The sequence below is a fragment of the Entelurus aequoreus genome, linkage group LG08, assembly GCF_033978785.1.
Source record: "Entelurus aequoreus isolate RoL-2023_Sb linkage group LG08, RoL_Eaeq_v1.1, whole genome shotgun sequence".
NCBI lineage: Eukaryota > Metazoa > Chordata > Actinopteri > Syngnathiformes > Syngnathidae > Entelurus > Entelurus aequoreus.
The window spans coordinates 2,359,401-2,382,988 of NC_084738.1; the positions used below are offsets into that span (position 1 = coordinate 2,359,401).

At 36.2% G+C, this 23,588-nt stretch overlaps 2 protein-coding genes across 2 annotated transcripts; both read right to left on the bottom strand.

Annotated features, from left to right (window-relative positions):
* Positions 1 to 263: 263 nt before the first annotated feature.
* bub3 (BUB3 mitotic checkpoint protein) lies at positions 264 to 11,228 on the bottom strand. Its single transcript, XM_062054803.1, has 6 exons — positions 11,028 to 11,228; positions 10,863 to 10,932; positions 4,855 to 5,006; positions 4,615 to 4,773; positions 4,360 to 4,537; positions 264 to 780 (listed from the first exon to the last, which is right to left on the bottom strand). The coding sequence occupies exons 1-6, from the start codon at positions 11,226 to 11,228 to the stop codon at positions 560 to 562; spliced, it is 981 nt and encodes a 326-aa protein (XP_061910787.1). The 3' UTR covers positions 264 to 559.
* A 4,828-nt stretch (positions 11,229 to 16,056) lies between these two features.
* Positions 16,057 to 23,052, bottom strand: hmx3b (H6 family homeobox 3b). Its single transcript, XM_062054804.1, is given in 3 exon segments — positions 16,057 to 16,547; positions 16,549 to 17,069; positions 21,947 to 23,052. Coding segments are annotated over 3 exon segments (858 nt in total). The 5' UTR covers positions 22,224 to 23,052; the 3' UTR covers positions 16,057 to 16,487.
* Positions 23,053 to 23,588: the final 536 nt, after the last annotated feature.

The window sequence follows — 23,588 nt, forward strand, 5'->3', positions numbered from 1 at the left end:
GAGGAAAAAAAAAAAAAAAAAAAAGTCTCCTGTTGGCTCTCACTGCAATAATCATTATTTGCATCAGGATCATTTTTGGTGTGACGCGTTCTGCTTCTCCCAGCCTGCCGGACGCAGACCACCGCCATTACTTCGGTCTTCCTCATCAATAAAGTGGGTTCTGGTTTAGACCGCTGATGTCTTATCAGCGCCGGTCGCCATCTGGGTCAAGCATTCCAAACCAGAAGTGGTTTGATGAGGACCTCTGAAATAACCCCATTAAGTCAAAGAAAACTTATCAAAAGCATTTTTAATGACGGACACAGAGGAAGAAAGGGACAAACTGCTGCTTTTGAGAGAAAGACAAACATAAAAAGTTCAAGTGGATGCCATCAAAAAAAGGTGGACTTATGTGAACCACAAAAAAACGAGAGGAATCAACTAAATCTGCTGGAACTGCTTGTAAGCTTTTGAGTCTTTGTCCTGCACCGTTTGTGCTAAAACACTTTTCAAAAAGACAAAAATATAGATCGTAAAAAAAAAGATCCGAGATAGACGAGCGCCGCGCCAGTGCAGGGACTCACTTGGGCTTGGTCTCGGCGTCTGTGACCTGGCGGATGAAGACGGCGTCCTCCGGGTGGCTGACGTCGCCCATCTCGTGCATGTAGGACGAGGCGATGGCGACCATGCTGCCGTCGTTGTTGAAGGCCAGCGAGGCGATGCTGGTGGGGTAGCGGTGGAACTGGCACAGGCGCTTCTTGTTGAACGGGTCCCAGATGTTGACGAAGCCGTCAGAGCCGCCTGGACGGACACACGAGGGGAGAGGTTCTCAATATTAGGAATATTTCATTAAGTTTCTATTTATTGTGTTGGATGATTCTGACAAAAAAAATATCAGTTCCAGTTGCGGTTTATTTGGAACATGCATACGATACAATGTAAGGCATCACATATTTCTAGTTGTTATATTACAGCACGTCCGAAAAGGAGTAGGAAGAAGCTGAGCTTATTTAATCCTACCCCTTTTCATACCATAGCAGTTTTATCCCATTTCCTTGTTCTCTTTAACAGAGAAGTGAATAAATAATATACCATAGTCGGCTGGCAGAGCTTCATAGCAGCAGTCGACCTCCAGGGCCCCAACTCCCCGCCCCTCTGTTGCGAGTTTGTCGTGATTAAATGTAACATGTTTATGTGTGCATTGCATGGAGTTTTTTCCCCACTCCAAACTAGGCCCCCATAGGAGCCCAGTCTAGATTGTATTTTTTTACTCATCTTCTTCCCCAGTGTTTTACCTTTTTCTTTTCTTTTACGGGGCGCCTTTGGCGACCCATCAGCGTTCCTGTTCTGTAACCCTGTGCACTGTTTGTCTAATCTTGAACGGGTTTGTGCTGAAAACGTAATTTCGTTGTACTTGTGCAATGACAATAAAGTCCTATTCTATCCTATCCTATCCTACCACAGTAAGTAACCAAATGTTAAATACATACCGTATTTTTCGGACTATGAGTCGCAGTTTTTTTTCATAGTTTGGCTGGGGGTGCGACTTATACTCAGGAGCGACTTATGTGTGAAATTATTAACACATTACCGTAAAATATCAAATAATATTATTAAGCTCATTCACGTAAGAGACTAGACGTATAAGATTTCATGGGATTTAGCGATTAGGAGTGACAGATTGTTTGGTAAACGTATAGCATGTTCTATATGTTATAGTTATTTGAATGACTCTTACCATAATATGTTACGTTAACATACCAGGCACCTTCTCAGTTGGTTATTTATGCGTCATATAACGTACACTTATTCAGCCTGTTGTTCACTATTCTTTATTTATTTTAAATTGCCTTTCAAATGTCTATTCTTGGTGTTGGCTTTTATCAAATAAATTTCCCCCAAAAATGCGACTTATACTCCAGTGCGACTTATATGTTTTTTTCCTTCTTTATTATGCATTTTCGGCCGGTACGACTTATACTCCAAAAAATACGATAAATAATTATCTTTATCTCACAAAAAAAATTAAAAGGGTTCAAGATGTTCATCATAATTCTTGTTCTGTGTACTTTGTGAACACTTGTAGTTTGAACAGTCTCTTACAATGAATCATATTGGTGCTTTGTTTGATTTCTTTGGTTAATCCATTCCATAATTGAATTCCACAGACCGTATTTTTCGGATTATAAATCGCTCCAGAGTATAAATGGCACCGGCCGTAAATGCATAATACAGAAGGAAAAATAAATGTATTTGATAAAAACCAACACCAAGAATAGACATTTGAAAGGCAATTTAAAATAAATAAAGAATAGTGATTGCCGTTTTTTGCTGCATATTTCACTACTTCCATCTTGTAACTTGCAGTATATGATTTCCTTTTCGGTCCCATTTTTCTTCAGCCCTTCTCAGTTTTTATAAGTTACCGCCAATGTTGAAATTATCAATTTTCATAGGTACGGAAGTAGTAGCAGGTAGCATCTTTTTTTTCACAATACACTTCTGCCATGACCCGCCCCGCCAAATTTTTATTGGTTGACGTGTGTGTGTGACGATTGCTGTTATATGTCTAGTCTCTTAAGTGAATGAGAAAATAATATTTGATATTTTACGGTAATGTGTTAATAATTTCACACATAAGTCACTGCAGAGTATAAATCGTACCCCCGGCCAAACTATGAAAAAAACTGCGATTTATAATCCTAAAAATACGGTACTGATAAGCTAAAGGTTTTAAGTGTTGTACAAGCATACACATGTTTTAAATTAGATTTTCCTCTAAGGTTATAATTCTCCTCTTTTGTTGAGAAAAATTGTTGTACATTCTTGGGTAGAAGGTTATAGTTTGCTTTGTACATCATTTTAGCTGTTTGCAAATGCACCAAATCGTTGAATTTCTATATTTGTGATTCAATGAATAAAAGGGTTTGTATGTTCTCTACATCCAACGTTATGTATTGTTCTAATTGATCTTTTTTGTAACACCGTTAGTGAATGAAGCGCACATTTGTAGTTATTTTGTAGTTATTTCCCCATATTTCGACACAATAACTGCAAATTATGATTTTCTTGCTTTCAAATGGAGATCATTAAAGAGATCATATCATGATTCTTTGGGATCATTTTTTTCCCCACAAACAATGCGCCAAAGCTCCATTGAAACTTTTGAGAGTTGCGAATAGAGAATAAAAATATATTTGTTTTAAATGCCAAAAGAATAAAAGAATAACGGCGGAAGATATTAAAATTTGACGCAAGCCGGTTACCGTTCTGAGCGCCATAAGCCAAATTTTTCTGATATCGTAGCAGTTCTCTTGTAGCCTAAGGGTGTACGCATTTACAATTTATGCCACATAAAGTGGGTTCCATTCTCGGCAGCGTTATTATTTAATGTCAGCGATTGACTCACTGGGTGGTGGTAAGCTACTATAGTAGCTACAGCTGCCCCTGAAAAAAAAAAAAAAAAAGTCTGGACACGCCACTGCCGCCTCCACCCACAGAGACAAAGAGTGGATGAATGACAAGAGGGTTCACTGTTTTGGTTCCGTTATAGATAACTTAAAATGTTATTGCCGCAATTTGACAAAACTTTCTGGACATGTCAGAAATTGGATACAGAACAAGTATCCAATTTGGGGGTTGATCCGAACCATTTCTACATAACCATGCAAGGCCCCGCCTCCACCCACAGAGACATAGGGAGTGGATGAATGGCAAGCAGGTTCACTCTTTTTATTTCTTTTGTAGTGATTCGGATCAGTCCGGATGAAAGATCTTTTCACAGGATTCTTTACCATTTTGAAATAGGGCCTGGTGCAGGTTTGTACCATCTGAATGCTTCTCTAGATTATTATTATAATCTAGGGCTGCAACTAACAACTAATTTGATAATCTATTAATCTGTCGATTAATAATCGGATAAAAGAGACAAACTACATTTCTATCCTTTCCAGTATTTTATTGAAAAAAAACAGCATACTGGCACCATACTTATTTTGATTATTGTTTCCCAGCTGTTTGTAAATGTTGCAGTTTATAAAAAATAAAATTAATCGCCAACTATTTTTATAATCGATTTTAATCGATTTAATCGATTAGTTGTTGCAGCCCTATTATAATCATTATTAGACTCCGCAAAGAAACTTCTTAATTGTCTTCTGCCGTCCTTCATGGGAGGTCCCGGAGTAATATTGCGAATGATACGCAGGCAAACAAACTAGTGCGTTACGCACAATGTTTGGCCGTACGATAATCAATACGGCGTACAAACCGGGGCAAAATTATTCTCCAAAAGGAGAGGTAATACTGGATGTTCTTTTTTTGATCAAAGAAGAGTGTAAAATTATCTAATTTGTGGAAAGGTGTACAGTAGAGCTGTACCTGTAGCGAAAGTGTTGTGCAGACTGTGGAAAGAGATGGCGTTGACGGGGTAAACTTGCTCCATTCCGTCCTCTTTCAGCCTGTGGCACTTGAAGGCGTACTTCTTCTTCTGAACCTCCAGGCTCGGATCCAGGTACTCCACGGCCACGCGGCCCTCGATGGAACTCAAGACGTAGCCCTGCGAGAGGGGAAGACAATGACTCGTCAGCACGCCTGACAGCTTGGGGTCGAAGACCGCTCTTGTCCCGGGCGAACCTGCTTGTTGGGGAAGGCCCGGATGCAGCGGGTCTGAAACTTGAGGCTTGACTCCCGCTTCTGCTGCACGTAGCCCATGTTCCTTAAGTCCCAGACCAGCACGCGTCTTCCTGCCGTGCCCACGATCAACCTGTCGCCCGCCACGGACATGGTGTACACCTTGGACACAGTGGGAAAACAACCACCCCTGAATAAGACGAAATACCTAGCATCTTTGCAGTGGCGTCTTGATGGACGTACCTTATCAGGTTGTGTGAAGGTGCCGGCGTTGCAGGGTGCCCTCGGGTCCCACAGTCGAACGGACATGTCCCAGCTCCCCGTCACCATGACGTTCACCTCGGGGCAGTGCTCCACGCAGCGAATGGGAGCGTCGTGCTTTCCCACCACTGTATCTGTAACATGATTTGAATCCCACAACATATTTGAGACAATTGGATGGGAAGTTAAAAGGAGATCCATCATGATGAGATACAGTGGGAGCAGTTTATGTGGACCCCCTCGTCGACTGGCTGACTGACGTCGACATAACTGAAATCAAAACAAGCAATTGCTTGCACATTTACTTGTGACTTTAGCCAGAAGCAAAGGAGAATGGGCAAAATAAGGATTTTTTTTTAAAGTTTGTTGACATGGTTTTACTCGGCGTACATTTTTATTTTGATTTAAAGTATATTACGTAATAAAAGTATACATGCATTTATTAAAAAAACAAATGTATAAATACTAGGGGTGTAACGGTACGTGTATTTGTATTGAACCGTTTCGGTACGGGGGTTTCGGTTCAGTTCGGAGGTGTACCGAACGAGTTTCCACACGGACATATTAAGTAGCGTACCGCACGGTGTGTAAACAATGCACAACGAGGCACAACACACGGCATGCTAGCAGCGAGCGGCCTACGACAACATGTAAAAGCCAGAGCTGGAAGACCCTCCTGCCCCGTTAAGATCTCCCGTTTGGGAACACTTTGGCTGCGCGATACAACAATGGAGGACGGAGGTTTGCCGACATTGTTCAGCAGCTGCTTCTGACGACACGTCAAACATGCTAACCCATTTGAAGCGTCACCACCGCATTCAAGCAGCCTTTCCTCGGCGAGTCAGGCAGGGCTAAAGCAATAACAAATGTTTTTATAGCAGCAGATTTAAGACCATATGGCATTAGTAGGGGAAGATACTCGAAACCGGTTTTCCCGGTTGTTTGATAAGAAAAGAACCGAGTCCTCGGACTGGAATCCCTTTTTGAGAACCGGTACCCGTTATCGAGACCACTATAGTAAAGAAAAAGAGTTGATTCTTTATTCGAATCCCGTCCCGACCAGAAATGCTCCGTGGGACATCACAAGAAATGGAGTCACGTAGCTCAGTCATTAGGCGCAGATAGCGAAAGCAGGAAAAAAATGGACGGGAAAAAGCGCTCCAAGGTGTAATAAAGTTCAAAACAAAAGGTATAATCCAACGAATAACTTTACTGAGAGATTTTAGCAGGGGAAAAACACATGACGAACACTTTTACGACCAACCGGAAACATAGCAACCAGGCTAGCAACGCACCTCCTTTACGGCAGCTGTCGCAACCGCAGCACATACATATATATACAACACATCTCCCTTTTTTTAACTTTTGTTTTTCTTTCCTTGTAGACAAAACAAAATCACACTGTATATGTGTTGTCTGTCTAATTATAAATAATGCAGACGAGGCGTGTTGGCTGAGTTCTTGACGTTTACTTTCACAGCGTGGCAACATGCAACACTTTTCGGGGCTACCGCGCATGCTCGTAACTCCCGTTGCATGCTGGGTAGTGTAGTTGTTATATTCTCTAGCTCATAACATCTTTCCCCCTATAAAGAAATAATGTTAACTCAAAGTGTATTTCTTTGTTTAGCTTTAACTTTTCATTTTTTAGCATTGTAACCACATTTGCAAACAACTTTTCTCTTCATAGAATTTTCTTTCAATAAAGAAATAAAGTGCAAAAATGTCAAAGCATCATAACAAACAGTTATGTCAAATAGCAGCAGAAGTGCACTTTTTGGAGTGCTGTATTATTTTCAGTTTTGTGCCCAAGGGACTGATTTTATTTAACACTATATTATTATTTATACACCTATAGTGATCACAGAGACAGGTAGTTTTTGTGTTACTGTATATATTTGTTTCTCTGAAAAATCCCACTTAATATACTTTGGGTAACAACAGTCAATATTTATTTATTTTATTAGGTGGGTAACAGTCAATATTTATTTATTAGATTTTATTTTTTTATTATATAATAAAAGTGAGCTTTTAATATTGTGTGTTTTTTTCCATATACAACAACCTATCTGGACTCGATAAGGAATCGGTTCGATAAGAGGATTCGATAATAGGCTCGAACTCGATAATTCCTTATCAAACATCATCCCTAGGCATTAGAAACTAGATTTTGACCCACGTCTATGGTGGAAGAACAATAAGCCCATATATCCTCTTACTGCCAAGTTAGCCAGGCTGTAGAAGAAAAGTTTTGTCATTTTATTTAATCTGAGCAACAATTTAAGGCAGTTTAATGTTGATTAACGTGGACCCCGACTTAAACAAGTTGAAAAACGTATTGGGGTGTTACCATTTAGTGGTCAATTGTACGGAATATGTACTGAACTGTGCAATCTACTAATAAAAGTCTCAATCAATCAAAAAATGCACTTTATATGTAGAAAGGTTTTGTTAAGAAACCATTCTGAGCCTTATCTTATTTAGTTTTTATTTGATATATGTTGACCACATTAACCCTGGCAATGGACCCTGTATGTATATGTATGTTATACCATTGTTTACAAATTTGGTAAATAAATAACCAAAAAATTTATATTTTGTTGTTTTCTTACTGTACCGAAAATGAACCGAACCGTGACCTCTAAACCGAGGTACGTACCGAACCGAAATTTTTGTGTACCGTTACACCCCTAATAAATACATTAATCTATACAACTTTTTTTTTTTACTACTGCCATTTTATGAGTGTATTCATTACAGTGTTTCTTTGCAATTCACTTACAGCACATCAGATTTTTGCAGTAGCATTGACTACTTTGAGATTTGAGTCTTTATGTTTTAAAAATGTAGATTTTAGAGCAGACCTCGGCAAAATAAGGCCCGCGGGCCACATACGGCCCGTTAAGACTTTCAATCCAGCCCGCCGGACGTTCTACATAATTATTTTAGACCTTTAACATCAAAACTGTCGCCACCATTATGATGTGCAGTGCTGTTTTCAAATGACCGTAAGTCGTGAACTATAGAAAGTATTTCAATGGTCGAAATCTGCGCTTTTGGGTGTTGTACGAGTTATTACGGTAATCTACGTCACAGCAGCTCAGACAAGGAACAAGTCGAGTGGGCGGGGTTTGTTGCCAGAGCAGCCAGCCCGAAACGCGCGTGTCAGAAACAGATGCGGAAGCCGATTTTTGCGTTACAATATATCATATGGTAGGTGTTTATTACACTTTGCATTCATATTTTGCTGTTTTTTACATTTTTGTTGTGTTTTGCTTGACATGAGACGTAAAAGAGAAGCGACGTTCATATGTTGTTAATATTCAGTGTTTTATTGTTCATAGTTAATATTGTAAATCCCAGTTTAATTTACTGTATATTTTGGGTGTCCCGTTCAGTGAAAAACTGTAAAATTCTATTCCGTTTTTTTGAGGTGGTCTGTCATAACGTTTTCACAACTCTATCGGACATTGTGACTTTTGGTATTCGTGTTCCTGAAAAAAAGGGACCCAAACAGATTTTTACAGCTAAATATGTACATATAATTTATACACACATGCACCGTGTCCCTCCAGACACATTTTTTTCTCTCAATGTGGCCCCCCGAGTCAAAATATTTGCCCAGCTCTGTTTTAGAGTATTCAAAATGTTTTAGGAACATAGGAAGTGTGAAAACTGTAAAGGGCCTACACAGATTTTAAATGCAAATAATATTCATAAAAAACATCAAAAAGCGGAAATGTACACATTTTGTTTATTCACACTGTATTTGCAACAGTACTAATTACCGTATTTTTCGGATTATAAATCGCAGTTTTATACTCTGGAGCGATTTATGTGTGAAATTAGGGCTGGGCGATATAGCCTTTTTTTTTTTTTAATATCGCGATATTTTAAGGCCATATCGCGATACACGATATATATCTCGATATTTTGCCTTAGCCTTGAATGAACACTTGATGCATACAATCACAGCAGTATGATGATTCTGTGTGTCTACATTAAAACACTCTTGTTCATACTGCATTAATATATGCTACTTTAAAACTTTCATGCAGAGAAGGAAATCACAACTAAAAAAAATCACTATTTTTTTCATACGGTGTTGATCTGGAAATGTTTGCCTCGGCATTTTGTCGGTGTGGGCGTGTGGCACCGAACGGAGATGTTGACATGCGGAGTAAGCACTCTTCATTCTCTAGCAGGTGACTTTTCAAATGATGCTACATATTAGCAGTAATGCTACTTTTTATAGCAACGCTTTTGAACCACACTTGACAAATTACGGTTGTCTGTTCAACCGACGATGGACCCCCCTGCTGTTTTTTGGGGGAATTAATTATTCCTTCATTTGTTACCAGATTCGCACCTTCTCTCTCTCGTATTACCACTCGCACGGCCGCGCTAGCATCACAGCTATCGTTACCCATGCGGCTACCTCTTTGCTGCGCGAGGGCGTATACGTATGTGACGTGTGTAAGAAGGTGCGCTTGTCTGTCTGTGAGAAGGAGACACAGGAAAGAGCGAGGAGAGCCTGTAGTGTAATGCCAGCAGCTAAAAGCAACTGCGTGAGGACGTATACTCGAATATCACGATAGTCATTTTCTATGTCGCACAGAGACAAACCCGCGATATATCGCGTATATCGCCCAGCTCTATGTGAAATTATTAACATATTACAGTAAAATATCAAATAATATTATTTATCTCATTCACGTAAGAGACTAGACGTACCGATAGAAGAGGAAGCGGTGCATTGTCTACCTTTGGAGTTGGTGGAGTTGTTTAGAAGCGACACAGAGGTAGAAGATTTAATCGGATTTAGCGATTAGGAGTGACAGATTGTTTGGTAAACGTATAGCATGTTCTATATGTTATAGTTATTTGAATGACTCTTACCATAATATGTTACGTTAACATACTAGGCACGTTCTCAGTTGGTTATTTATGCCTCATATAACGTACACTTATTCAGCCTGTTGTTCACTATTCTTTATTTATTTTAAATTGCCTTTCAAATGTCTAGTCTTGGTGTTAGATTTTATCAAATAAATTTCCCCCAAAAATGCGACTTACCGTAATTTCCGGACTATAAGCCGCACCTGACTATAAGCCGCACCAGCTAAATTTAGGGGAAAATACAGATTGCTCCATATATAAGCCGCACCCGACTATAAGCCGCAGGGTTTTGATGTGTAATTAGCGTAGTATATAGGGGTTCCTGCTACCACGGAGGGGATTGTCGGGACAGAGATGACTGTTTGGGAACGCAAAGCGTCCCATTAATTAACAATAAATCTTTCAATCATTCAATCAAACTTTCACATCTTTGACATGGCGAACAGCATTCGTGCAGAGTACAAATAATACAACGGTGCAAAGTAATACAAAGTGCTCGCCTGTACGTTATCAAAATAACCAGCCTACCGGTATATGAAAAGTCAGTCTTTAATCATTGTGTCATCGTCTTCCTCCTGCGTACTAAAACCACCGAAATCCTCTTCGTCGGTGTCGGAGAAGAACACGCCGTAAATAAGCCGCACCCTTGTATAAGCCGCAGGGACCAGAACGAGGGGAAAAAGTAGCGGCTTATAGTCCGGAAATTACGGTATATGTTTTTTTCCTTCATTATGCATTTTCGGCCGGTGCGACTTATACTCCGGAGCGATTTATAATCCAAAAAATACGGTCAATTGTATTTATGTACAACGCCTTTGTCAACTGAGGTTGTTGAATGTGCCATCTACAATTTAAATTGAATGCAATACTGTTAACACTGACGTGCTTTTATTTTGAAGATTACTTTGAAATAATCAGGAACTCAAAAAGGTAAAATCTCATATTTTTCTCGAAACAAAACTGATCGATCATAAGCATTTCATTTTTTGTAAGAACAGGGAGATGACCTGATGAGTTGGTTGACAGATGGGTTGTTGACATACAGTAAGTGGTGTGAAAGGATAAGCAGCGGGAAGGAAGATAGGACATACCTTGGTCCGTGTTCAAGTCGTGCATTTTTAATTTGTGTTCCAGATCTCCACTCCAAGCATGTGTTGGGTCCTGCGAGTAAAAGGTGGTATTTTTCTCGTGATACAACAACACGCTTAAATATTAAATATTAAAGCTTTAAATGGGTATTGGAGCCCTTGACGTACATAGAAAGCACAGTCGAGAACCGGGGCCGAGTGCTGGTACTTCATCCTCATGGTGTTGGCCACAACGTCGTAGAGACGGACCGTGCAGTCCCAGGAGGAAACCAGCAGGAACTGAGAGTTGCAGGGGCTGAACTTGACAGCGGAGATGCCATCGTCCGGTCCCTGGTTCAGCTTGTACTCACTGGAAACCATGGTCTGCATGGGACAGTAATCAAATAAGTCAAATTATGTTGCTTCACAAAAACTGTTTGTAGTAGGGTACATTTTACTAAACATTAACCACATTTGACACCTATATTTTACACATTGTGAGTTTTTCCAAGTCGCCAGGACTACTGCAATGCACTTTATGCTGGCATTAGGCAAAAAGCTCTCTCCCGGTTGCGGTTAGTCCAGAACGCGGCAGCACGACTTTTAACAGGGGCCAGGAAACGCGAGCAATATGACCCCGAATCTTGAGACTTTGCACCAGCTCCCTTGTTCATTTTAGAATTGATTTGAAAAGTTTGCCGTTTGGTTTTAAAGCTTCGCATGGACCGGCACCTCATTATATCTCGGTGCTCATCCAAATTTACACTCCGGCGCGTGCTCTGAGGTTCGAGAGCCAGCTCCAGCTGGGCCTTCTCTGTGGTTGGCCCTAAGCTCCGGAACAGTCTGCCCTTCCATGTTCCAACTGCTCCCACAGTGGAGTGTTTTAAGTCTCGTCTTCAGACCCACTTTTATTCTCTGACTTTTAACACTACGTGAGTTGTGTGGTCCTCTGTGTTTTTAAATGTTCATTTCTATTTATTGTCTTAATTGGTTTTACCTACAGATGTCCGATAATGGCTTTTTTGCCGATATCGTCCAACTCTTAATTACCGATTCCGATATCAACCGATACCGATATATACAGTCGTTGAATTAACACATCATTATGCCTAATTTTGTTGTGATGCCGCGCTGGATGCATTAGAATAGAATACAATAGAAAGTACTTTATCGATCCCTGGGGGAAATTCAGCACCACAGTTCGTTCACAATAGACAATAATAATAAATAATAATATAATATATATATTATATATATAATATATGAATAATACAAATATATTCTACATATACTCTACATTTAAGTGCAGCCAAGGAACATATGCATTAAACAATTAAACAATGTAACAAGGTTTTCCAAAACAAATCAACTCAAGTTATGGAAAAAAATGCCAACATGGCACTGCCATATTTATTATTGAAGTCACAAAGTGCTTTTTTTTTTATTTTTTTTTTTTAAACATGCCTCAAAACAGCAGCTTGGAATTTGGGACATGCTCTCCCTGAGAGAGCATGGGGAGGTTGAGGTGGGCGGGGTTGGGGGGGGGGGGTTGAGGGTAGCGTGGGGTGTATATTTTAGCGTCCCGGAAGAGTTAGTGCTGCAAGGGGTTCTGGGTATTTGTGTTACATGGCGGATGTCCTCCCGAAATGTGTTTGCCATTCTTGTTTGTTGTGGGTTCACAATGTGGCGCATATTTGTAACAGTGTTAAAGTTGTTTATACGGCCACCCTCAGTGTGACCTGTATGGCTGTTGACCAAGTATGCATTGCATTCACTTGTGTGTGTGTGAGAAAAGCCGTGGATATTATGTGATTGGGCCGGCACGCAAAGGCAGTGCCTCTAAGGTTTTTTGGTGCTCTGTACTTCACCCTACGCCCGTGTACCACTCCGTACAGCGGCGTTTCAAAAAGTCACAAATTTTACTTTTTGAAACCGATACCGATAATTTCCGATATTACATTTTAAAGCATTTATCGTGTGACATTTGATTTGAATGATCTCAAAAGCTAAACATTTTGGAATAGGACTGAAACGATATATATTTTATTCTGTTGCTTCGATTACCGTACTTTCCAGGCTATAGGACGCACCCACCAAATTTTAGAATAAATTAATATTTTTACAAATATAAACCGTACCAGATTATAAGCCACAGATAAACAGATACGGAATGTTTCCAAACAGTGCCTGTCACACGGCACACTGCAAAAAGTCAGTGTTCAAAAACAAGATTAAAATCGGCCGATAATGTCCGCAGTCCGATATTATCGGACATCTCTAGTTTTACCCTTTAAAGTCGTTTTTAATCATATTTATTTCTATATTTATATGTTTTTTATTCAGTCATTGGTGAAGCTAAGGATAGTATTTGAATCTTGTTTTTAATATGTTTGTGCAGCACTTTGGAAACATTTTTGTTGTTTAAAATGTGGTATATAAATAAAGTGGATTGGATTGGAAATGATCTGGTTTAAAATGTGTGAATTTCTTTATTTTCTCCTAAACTCTCCAGTCTCCTTACACTTTGTAAACCCCTACATAAATGCATGTTACAACAAGAAAAATCTAATTTTGGCAAACTAAGGAGGAAGTAGATGGCTGACCAAGAAAACATACACTTAGATTAGATTAAATTAGATCAATTCAACTACGAGTACTGGGCTTGTGAATTACATTTAAATCATAGGGCTGACATGTGGTTAATATATGTACGTTTGAGGGTGAATTAAATAGTTACCGCTTTGGTTTTGCTGGGTTAAAAAAAAAAATCTTGTTTTTTAGTCGTAACATTGCATCCAGGAATTAGACCTAGCCCACCCTAGCTAACTGACAGACTGCATGCTAATGCTAAAAATAAAAATAAAAAAAGCGTGCTACTCACTAACACTTACCGTCGTGTGTTGTTGAAATATCCCAACAATGCTCTTTTATTCAGTTTCTTTGTCTGGAAAAGAAACACTTTTAAACGCACCTTCTCGTGGCGAACACGACAGAAATGAGCTGTAAGCTAACCGTCTCGGACCGGGAAGGCGACGGGCTTTAGCTTGACGCTGATTGGTTGAAACGAATGTTCGAACACCCGCTAATGACTTTGATTGGCTGAATGGATCCAGAAGGCGGGATTACGGTGTTGGGAGGCGAGATCACGTGACTAGGCACCAAACCCGGAGTTTTGCGCATGCGTATTCTTGAACGGTTCGTGTGCCTTGTAGGACATGATGAAAACACACAAAAATATATTTGTTTAGCATTTGTGAAGTATACCAAATTGATATATTGTGTATCTACACAAATAATTATATAATTAAAAAATAATATATTTTGTTTTTAAGTCAAGTTTATGAGATTTTTTATTTTTATTTTATTTTATTATTTTTTTTATTTTATAAACCTTTATTTATGTCAAGCTTATGAGATGTGTTGCAAGTGTAAGCCACTGTGACACCATTGTTAATTTTTTTAATGTTTTTTTTTTTTTTTTTTTTAAATAAATGGCTGTAATGATAATGTCAATGAGGGATTTCTAATCACTGCTATGTTGGAATTGTTATTAATATTGATACCGCTGTTGTTAATATTCTTTTTTTTTTTACTGCTTTTGGATTGTTTTGTGTCATGTTTGTGTGTCCTCTCAATTGCTCTGTTGATTGCTATTCTGAATGTTGCTGGGTCGGTTTTGGAATAGAGCTGCAACTATCGATTAATTTATTAATCGACTAATCTGTCGATTATTACTTCGATTAATCGATTAATACTCTGATAAAAGAGACAAACTACATTTCTATCCTTACCAGTATTTTATTGGGGGGAAAAAACAGCATACTGGCACCATACTTATTTTGATTATTGTTTATCAGCTGTTTGTACATGTTGCAGTTTATAAATAAATGTTTATATTAAAAAAATAATAATTAAAAAAAATAAAAATAAAAAATTGCCTCTGCACATGCGCATAGCATAGATCCAATGAATCAATGTCTAAATTAATCGTCAACTATTTTTATAATCGATTTTAATCGATTAGTTGTTGCAGCCCTATTTTGGAATTGGAATTTCAATATTATGGTATTGTTGTGTATTATTTTGTTGGATTTATTAATAATATATATATAAAAAAAAAAAATAATTATATATATATATATATATATATATATATATATATATATATATATATATATATATATATATATATATATATATATATATATATATATATATATTAGGGCTGCAACTAACGATTAATTCGATAATAGATTAATCTGTCGATTATTACTTCGATTAATCGATTAATAATCGGATAATAGAGACAAACTACATTTTTATCCTTTCCAGTATTTTATTGGGAAAAAACAGCATACTGGCACCATACTTATTTTGATTATTGTTTCTCAGCTGTTTGTACATGTTGCAGTTTATAAATAAAGGTTTATAAAAAAATAAAAAATAAAATAAATGAAAAAATAAAAATTGCCTCTGCGCATGCGCATAGCATAGATCCAACGAATCGATGACTAAATTAATCGCCAACTATTTTTATAATCGATTTTAATCAATTAGTTGTTGCAGCCCTATTTTGGAATTGGAATTTCAATATTATGGTATTGTTGTGTATTATTTTGTTGGATTTATTAATAATATATATATAAAAAAATAATTTTATATATATATATATATATATATATATATATATATATATATATATATATATATATATATATATATATATATATATATATATATATATTAGGGCTGCAACTAACGATTAAATCGATTAATCTGTCGATTATTACTTCGATTAATAGATTACTAATCGGATAATAGAGACAAACTACATTTCTATCCTTTCCAGTATTTTATTGGAAAAAAACAGCATACTGGCACCATACTTATTTTGATTATTGTTTCTCAGCTGTTTGTACATGTTGCAGTTTATAAAGGTTCATAAAAAAATAAAAAATAAAATAAATAAAAATTGCCTCTGCGCATGCGCATAGCATAGATCCAATGAGTCGATGACTAAATAAATCGCCAACTATTTTTATAATCGATTTTAATCGATTCAATCGATTAGTTGTTACAGCCCTAATATATATATATATATATTTAATAATAATATATAATATAAATAATATATAATGCATATACGATACATTAAACAGATCAGTTTAATAGTAATAATACATCATATGATAATTTTAGTAATAAATTATATTTAAAAATCTTTAATAACAAAAAACTTTATCAATAATGCATTTTTTCCAGAATTTTTTTGGAGCAATTTTACTTGGGACAACATAAGGTCTATTTCAGAAACAATATAAGGGAAACGCTATCTTTTTTTTTTGGCTTCATAGTTGGTTTAATTTACAATGATGGTGACTGATTGTCCATTGTGTTACAAAGCATATACATCAATTTTGGGTTGTGACCTATATAACGTCAATATGGTTGTATTGCACCATATAAGAAATATCAAAATATGAAATCCCACAGTGTGACATAACACAAGCACAAGAGTCTGAAAAATACATTATGTACAATTTTGCACATGAAAATATATTCAAGTACTTTGGAGCATTTCATGACAAATACCAAAAAAAACCAAAAAACATTCACGGAAGAGCACATTAAAGGATAATATATAAAGTGTTACACAGGCCTCAGTAGAGGGACCGGATGTGGATAGTACATGTGGTGGGAAAAGGCCAAAAAGACGTTTGGCTTCCGGGGAGCCTGCAGCCGGACTTCCGCCGCTCTCCGGTGCTCCGTTGTCGTGGTACAGCACCGGCACCCGCACAATCCTCTGCGCCGCGGCGTGGCTCAGGTTGGCCGCCTCCAGCTCTGCGGCCAGCTGCCTCTTCCACTTGTTCCTGCGGTTCTGGAACCAGATCTTGACCTGGGTCTCGGTCAGGCGCAGCGAGGAGGCCAGGCCGGCCCTCTCCGAGCTGCTCAGGTAGCGCTTGATGTCGAAGGTGGATTCCAGCTGGAACACCTGACTCCTGGAGAACACGGTGCGGGTCTTCTTCTTCCTGCACGGCTTCTTGTCCGCAGAGTCCAAGGGGTCGCCGCCATCGTCGTCATGAGGCTTCCTCGTCCAGTCGTCCTCTGGGTCCTTCGTCTTGGCTTCGTCGAGGTCGCTTTCGTCGTCTTCTGCACTTTCTTCTTTGGGGTCACTCTTGGGGGGGTCAGGGGTGCGCCTCTCGTGCAGCAGCAATTGTTCTTTGTCTGAGCCTGCAAGATAGTCAAAAATGAAATAAAAGTTGCTTTCATACCTCCAAACATCATGCAAAACTACATTTAAACACACTATGTTTACATACAGCTACCCCCCCCCCCAAACCCCCATCAAAATTTGCAGTCATTTGTTTTACCATTTTACTCAAACATGTATTTTGTACTTTTTTTGGGCTGAAAAAATAACACATTTGACATAATTAAACCACATGTATTGTAAATTTAAAGTAAATTACCGCCTAATATTTGTATTACTTTCACAGTAACAGGGATGCACAAAAAAATCGTTTACATCCCAATCGCGATAGTTATTCATCCTGATTGTAAAGCAATTCGTAATTTTTAAAAATGGATTAAAAAAAGGAGGAAAAATTATTATTTTTAAATATTTTGTAATTTTTTTTTTTTAACAAGAATCAATTTGTAAAAATACGTTTCATAATTTTCACAAATTGATGAAAAAAAATAGAAAAAAAGTATTTTAAATAATTATAAGAAAAGTTTTTTAAATAAGAATCAATTTGTAAAAATATGTTTCATGATTTTCAAAAATTGATTAAAAATAACAAAAAACATTTTTTTTCCAATAATTTAAAAACGTTTTGTTTACAAGAATCAATTTGTAAAAATATGTTTCTTAATTTTCAAAAATGTAGTAAAAAAAGGAAAAAAAGTATTTAAAAATATTTTAATTTTTTAATAAGAATCAATTTGTAAAAATACATTTTATAATTTTCAAAAATTGATTTTAAAAAAAGAAAAGTATTTTTTAAAATATTTTTTAAAAAATTTTTTTCACTAAGAATCAATTTGTAAAAATACGTTTCATAATTTTAAAACCTTTATTAAAAAAAAAAAGAAAAAAAGTATTTTTAAATATTTAAAAAAATATATTTTTAAAATAACAATCAATTTGTAAAAATACGTTTGATTATTTTCACATGTATTTTGTACTTTTTTTGGGCTGAAAAAATAACAAATTTGACATAATTAAACCACATGTATTGTAAATTTAAAGTAAATTACCGCCTAATATTTGTATTACTTTCACAGTAACAGGGATGCACAAAAAAATCGTTTACATCCCAATCGCGATAGTTATTCATCCTGATTGTAAAGCAATTCGTAATTTTAAAAAATGGATTAAAAAAAGGAGGAAAAATTATTTTTTTTAAATATTTTGTAATTTTATTTTTTTTAACAAGAATCAATTTGTAAAAATACGTTTCATAATTTTCACAAATTGATGAAAAAAAAATAGAAAAAAAGTATTTTTAAATAATTATAAAAAAAGTTTTTTAAATAAGAATCAATTTGTAAAAATATGTTTCATGATTTTCAAAAATTGATTAAAAATAACAAAAAACATTTTTTTTCCAATAATTTAAAAACGTTTTGTTTACAAGAATCAATTTGTAAAAATATGTTTCTTAATTTTCAAAAATGTAGTAAAAAAAAAGGAAAAAAAGTATTTAAAAATATTTTAATTTTTTTTAATAACAATCAATTTGTAAAAATACGTTTTATTATTTTCACAAATGTATTTAAAAAATAGTATATTTAAATATGTTTTTATAAATAGTTTTAATAAGAATCAATTTGTAAAAATATGTTTCATAATTTTAAAAAAATTATTTAAAAAAAGAAGAAAACATGTATTTTAAATGTATTTTTTTAGTAAGAACCAATTTGTAAAAGTACGTTTCATAATTTTCAAAAATGTATTAAAAAAAGAAGAACAAGTATTTTTAAAATATTTTTTTAATAACAATTTTTAAAACGAGAACCAATTGGTAAAAATATGTTTTTAGGTGATCTCCATGCAACCAGAAGGTTTTCTAACCTGTCAACTGCTTTGAAAAAGTTTCATGATAATTATTTGACCAAATAATACATTGCGAGAATTGGTTTGAATCGATTCTGAATCGAATCGCCACCCCCGGATACGTAATCGGATCGAACCGTTAGATACCTCAAGAGTCACAACCCTAACATTTATTCATGTAAAGTTAAAAGCTAAGAAATATAAGGTTACTGCCATTTTTATAACCATTTGTTGTAACGTTACAGTAAAATTTGATAACAGTATTTACATGTAAACTACAGTAATAGTACATTTTTTTTACAGCCAATGATCGGTATTGTGCACTTTTTTCACCAAGTACCACCTCAGAAAACACTTGGCTCTCCAAGTACCACCATAATGACCAACATTAAAATACAGTAGCATAGTAAGCCTAAGTATTCATTGACTATTTTTTTTTTTTACCACTGTCACATTACACACAATGCACAAACATCATCAACAGTGACTTCCTTGAAATACCACTGGATGGAGCCCTTGTACCAATAGTGGTACACTTACAACAGTTTGAAAATCACTCTTATAGTGCATTAAGGCTGTGACAATTACAATAGAAATTCTGCTATTATAATATTGACAGTGACAGAGCAGGAAGGCACTGGGAATATGTGTGCTGTAAATTACATATGAGGCACCCTGTCATAGATTAACTGACATTTTACATACGCTTTGTCACGCAAAGTGGGGCCACAAGTTGGAAAAAAAGTGATATATTTATACATCTTTTCATTTTGCCATGTCAGGGCTTCTCAATTACTTACCACCCTGGTAGAAAAAGTCATTTTGTGCCCTCATCCACTCTCCGCCAACTATAAATACTGTATTTGTCTATAAAATTGTACAAAAAGTACACCTCTGCATACCATTGCATCCTTATAAACAAGAAAGAAATATAGATCAACTTACAAAATCTAATAATTAAAAAAAAAAATTTAAAGGCTGTAACAGAAAAGATTTAAAGTGCATTAATTTGTCCCAAATTTTAAATACATTTTTTTTTTTAAACCCTAAACATTTTTGGACCGACTTGAACCGTTTGATACTGAAAAAATACAAGTAAATAAACTCAATAAATCGTAATAAATTCAAATTGATCATCAACATAACTATATAAAACACATTACAAAACAAAAACGAATAAAATAATTAGTGCAGATTTAAAAAAATCTAAATAAGGAAGTCAGGATTAATGGCTGCAATGAGCACAATTTAAAGTGATACTGATAAAGGATGTGTGTGTGTGTGTGTGTGTGTGTGTGTGTGTGTGTGTGTGTATGTGTGTTTGTGGGTGTGTGTGTGCTATTTGAGAAGGACTGCCATATGGAATTATACAAACGGTTATCAAATATGTAAAAAGACACACAATTCATATTCAGAATGAGATTTCCCCATATTTAAAGTTAATTTGTCAAATAAAGATAGTTGCGATTTTATTGTTCTATTTCATTTAGATTGTTAGGTATACTCTAAAATGATGCGTGCAACGTGTTAAATGTAAAACATGCAATTTATAGACAAGGTACACACTAAAAAATGTTGGGTTAAAAATTAACCCAATTTAAACCCAACTGCTGGTTCAGAAAAGGACGAAACCCCTTATTTGAGTTATTTTAACTCAACATTTTGGGTTAATTTTTTCAACCCAACTTTTGCGTTGAATCATTTAACCAAAAAGTTGAGTTAAGATAACTTAAGGTTGGGTTATTCCCCACCAAACTGTTGGCTTGAATTATTTAACTCAAAAGTTAAGTTATGTAACTCAATGTTGGTTGATTGTAAATATTGTTTAATGAGATTAATCCATAATAAAATTCCCTTCAAAAAAAAAGTTACTTTTTAATTTAAAAAAAGCCTTTTACCCAAAATGCGTTACTCGTTAAAAAACAACCCGAAAATGGTTCATAATTTGAAACTCAGAAATTGACTTAGAATATGGCCCCAAAAAATGGATTGCTATTCATAAAAATAACTCCAAAATTTAACCCAACACTAGCAACTCATAAATTGGGTTATCAAAAATAACCCAGCATTTTTTTTAGTGTGTATAGGAAGTCATTGTTTCCTTTAACTTTGTTTCAAACGATGCACAATACCAATGTTAAAATGTGCAACGTGGATTATTTTGCATATAAACGGATATTTTTATGCATTCATGTGATATTTAATTTGCTGTATTCATGAAGGGTAACGACCCAAAAATGATTATTCGTATAATTATGTTGCAAGCTAATTTTTGATTAACGTGAAACCTAAAAATCATCCTATTGGATTGATGACTTCAAATGATTAATACAATCTTGGAAAATGGCTAAAATCACTATCACAATTAGTGATTGTACTGTTCAAAACATAAAAAAAAAAAAAAGGATTACTACCAATATGTCTATATATATATATATATTTTTAAAATTATTATTTATCTGTTTATATTCTTTTATTTCTGATTATAATTATTAATAATGTATTATTTTTTCTTTATTTAATTGTTTTATTTGGAAATATTATTGTTATTTTATTTTCCTGCTGTTTCTTTCTTTTTTTTGGGGGGGGGGGGCATCGTTGGGATATAAACAAAACATATTTTGACATTTAGGGCAGACAACAGATATATGATGTATGTAAATATGACGTAATAGATAGGAATGTCTGATGCTGGATGTCAATTAAAAAAAAGGGGAAAAAAGAAAAAGGTTACAAATAAAAAAGCCCTGAAAATGTTCTTTATTGGGATAATTTAAGATGTTTTGGATAAGCCTGATTTTTTATTTAATTGTATTTTCGTGTTTTGTTTTTAATCCTTTTGTGTTTTAACTGTACTTTATTTAACATGTTTTTGTTTTTATAATTATGTTGATGGTGATGATGATAAACAACATTTACAGAGTTGTTCAGTTAAAAACAATAGCACCGTGTCCACTATAAAACAACAAAAGTGGGGGGGAAAAACTAACTAAAATGTGCAAAAAGCAATGGATAATTGGAAGAGTTACGAGAGAAAAACAAGTTTTACCTGCAGCTTTGAGGTGAGCACCGAGGCTGTACGGGTACCACCAGGGGGCCGCGGACAGGCCGAGCCGCGGCGGGGGCAGGAGCTCCAAGCCCGGCAGAGACAAGTCGGCGAGCCGGGAGAAGAAGCTTCCCTCCAGAAGCCCCTTGGACGGGCCGCCCTGCAGGGAGATTTTGGGCCTGCAGCCTGGGCTCTTGTGGTCCTCCATGCTGAGCAGGTTCTTGATGGAGAACTTGATGGCGTCCTTAGGGGACTGGCGGCTCTCTTGTGCACCTGCCATCAGCGCTTAGTTCCAACACCTGCAGGATCACCATACATACAACCGCAGACAACCAACATGCAGCAACATCAAAATACATTAAAAAAAAGTTCCAGAAGTATCCTGTGATGAGAGGGAGGTGAACTTGCTTGAGCCTCCACAGACACAATGATGACATAAAAGATGACATCCTGGTTTAAAAAAAGCCTCTCTTGTCCTTGTGATTGGACAGAGAGATGATCACGTGGGATTGGATGGAACTGGTAAGGGGGGTGAAGGGGGGGAGTTTGTCATGGACACTTATCATCCAATTAGATTGAAAGAGGAGCACATTCATTCTGTTTTTTCCACTTCCACAATCACCTGCCAGTTCATTAAATAATTAGTCTAAAAAGGGAACACAAAGCCAAATGTGCTGAAATATTTGACTTCTGCTAGCTGAAAATACAATATGGATATTCCTTAGGTGTCCAAGTCAGGGCCCGCGGGCCACAATGAATTATCTATGGATGATATTTGATTAGTATTAGAACCGGCCCGCAGGCCACAGCTGCCTGCTGCCTTTTTTGCACGAACCAATCAGTGTTGTCGCTAGGAATTTTCAAAACCGGGTCTCAGGGACCCTATCAAGTCATAAAAATGGGGTCCCACAGTACATTTTTGGGGTCCCACTTTTTTATAAAACAAATGATAAATGTATATTATTATCCTAGGAATGTTCAAAATGGGGTCCCACTTTTTTGTAAACAAATGATAAATGTATGCATTATTCTATGAATTTTCAAAATGGGGTCCCAGGGACCCTATCAAGTCATAAAAATGGGGTCTCACAGTATGTTTTTTGGGGTCCCACTTTTTGGTAAATAAATGATAATGTATGTATTATCCTAGGAATTTTCAAAATGGGGTCGCATCAAGTCATAAAAATGGGGTCCCGCAGTAAATTTCTGGGGTCCCACTTTTTTGTAAATAAATGATAAATGTATGCATTATCCTAGGAATTGTCAAAATGGGGTCAAAGGGACCCCGTCAAGTCATAAAAATGGGGTCCCGCAGTACATTTTTGGGGTCCCACTTTTTTGTAAATAAATAAAAAACGTATGCATTATCCTAGGAATTGTCAAAATGGGGTCAAAGGGACCCCGTCAAGTCATAAAAATGGGGTCCCGCAGTACATTTTTTGGGTCTTACTTTTTTGTAAATAAATGATAAATATATGCATTATCCTAGGAATTGTCAAAATGGGGTCCTCAAGTCATAAAAATGGGGTCCCGCAGTAAATTTTTGGGGTCCCACTTTTTTGTAAACAAATGATAAATGTATATTATTATCCTAGGAATTTTCAAAATGGGGTCCTCAAGCCATACAAATGGGGGTACCACTTTT

Bases quoted from the DNA above. Each gene is read 5' to 3' on its own strand.
- bub3 (XM_062054803.1), bottom strand. From the start codon at position 11,228: ATGCAGACCATGGTTTCCAGTGAGTACAAGCTGAACCAGGGACCGGAC. The intron at 10,933-11,027 runs GTACGTCAAGGG...TTTTACTCGCAG, and splicing joins TTCTCGACTGTGCTTTCTAT to GACCCAACACATGCTTGGAG. The intron at 781-4,359 runs GTACAGCTCTAC...GTGTCCGTCCAG, and splicing joins GCACAACACTTTCGCTACAG to GCGGCTCTGACGGCTTCGTC.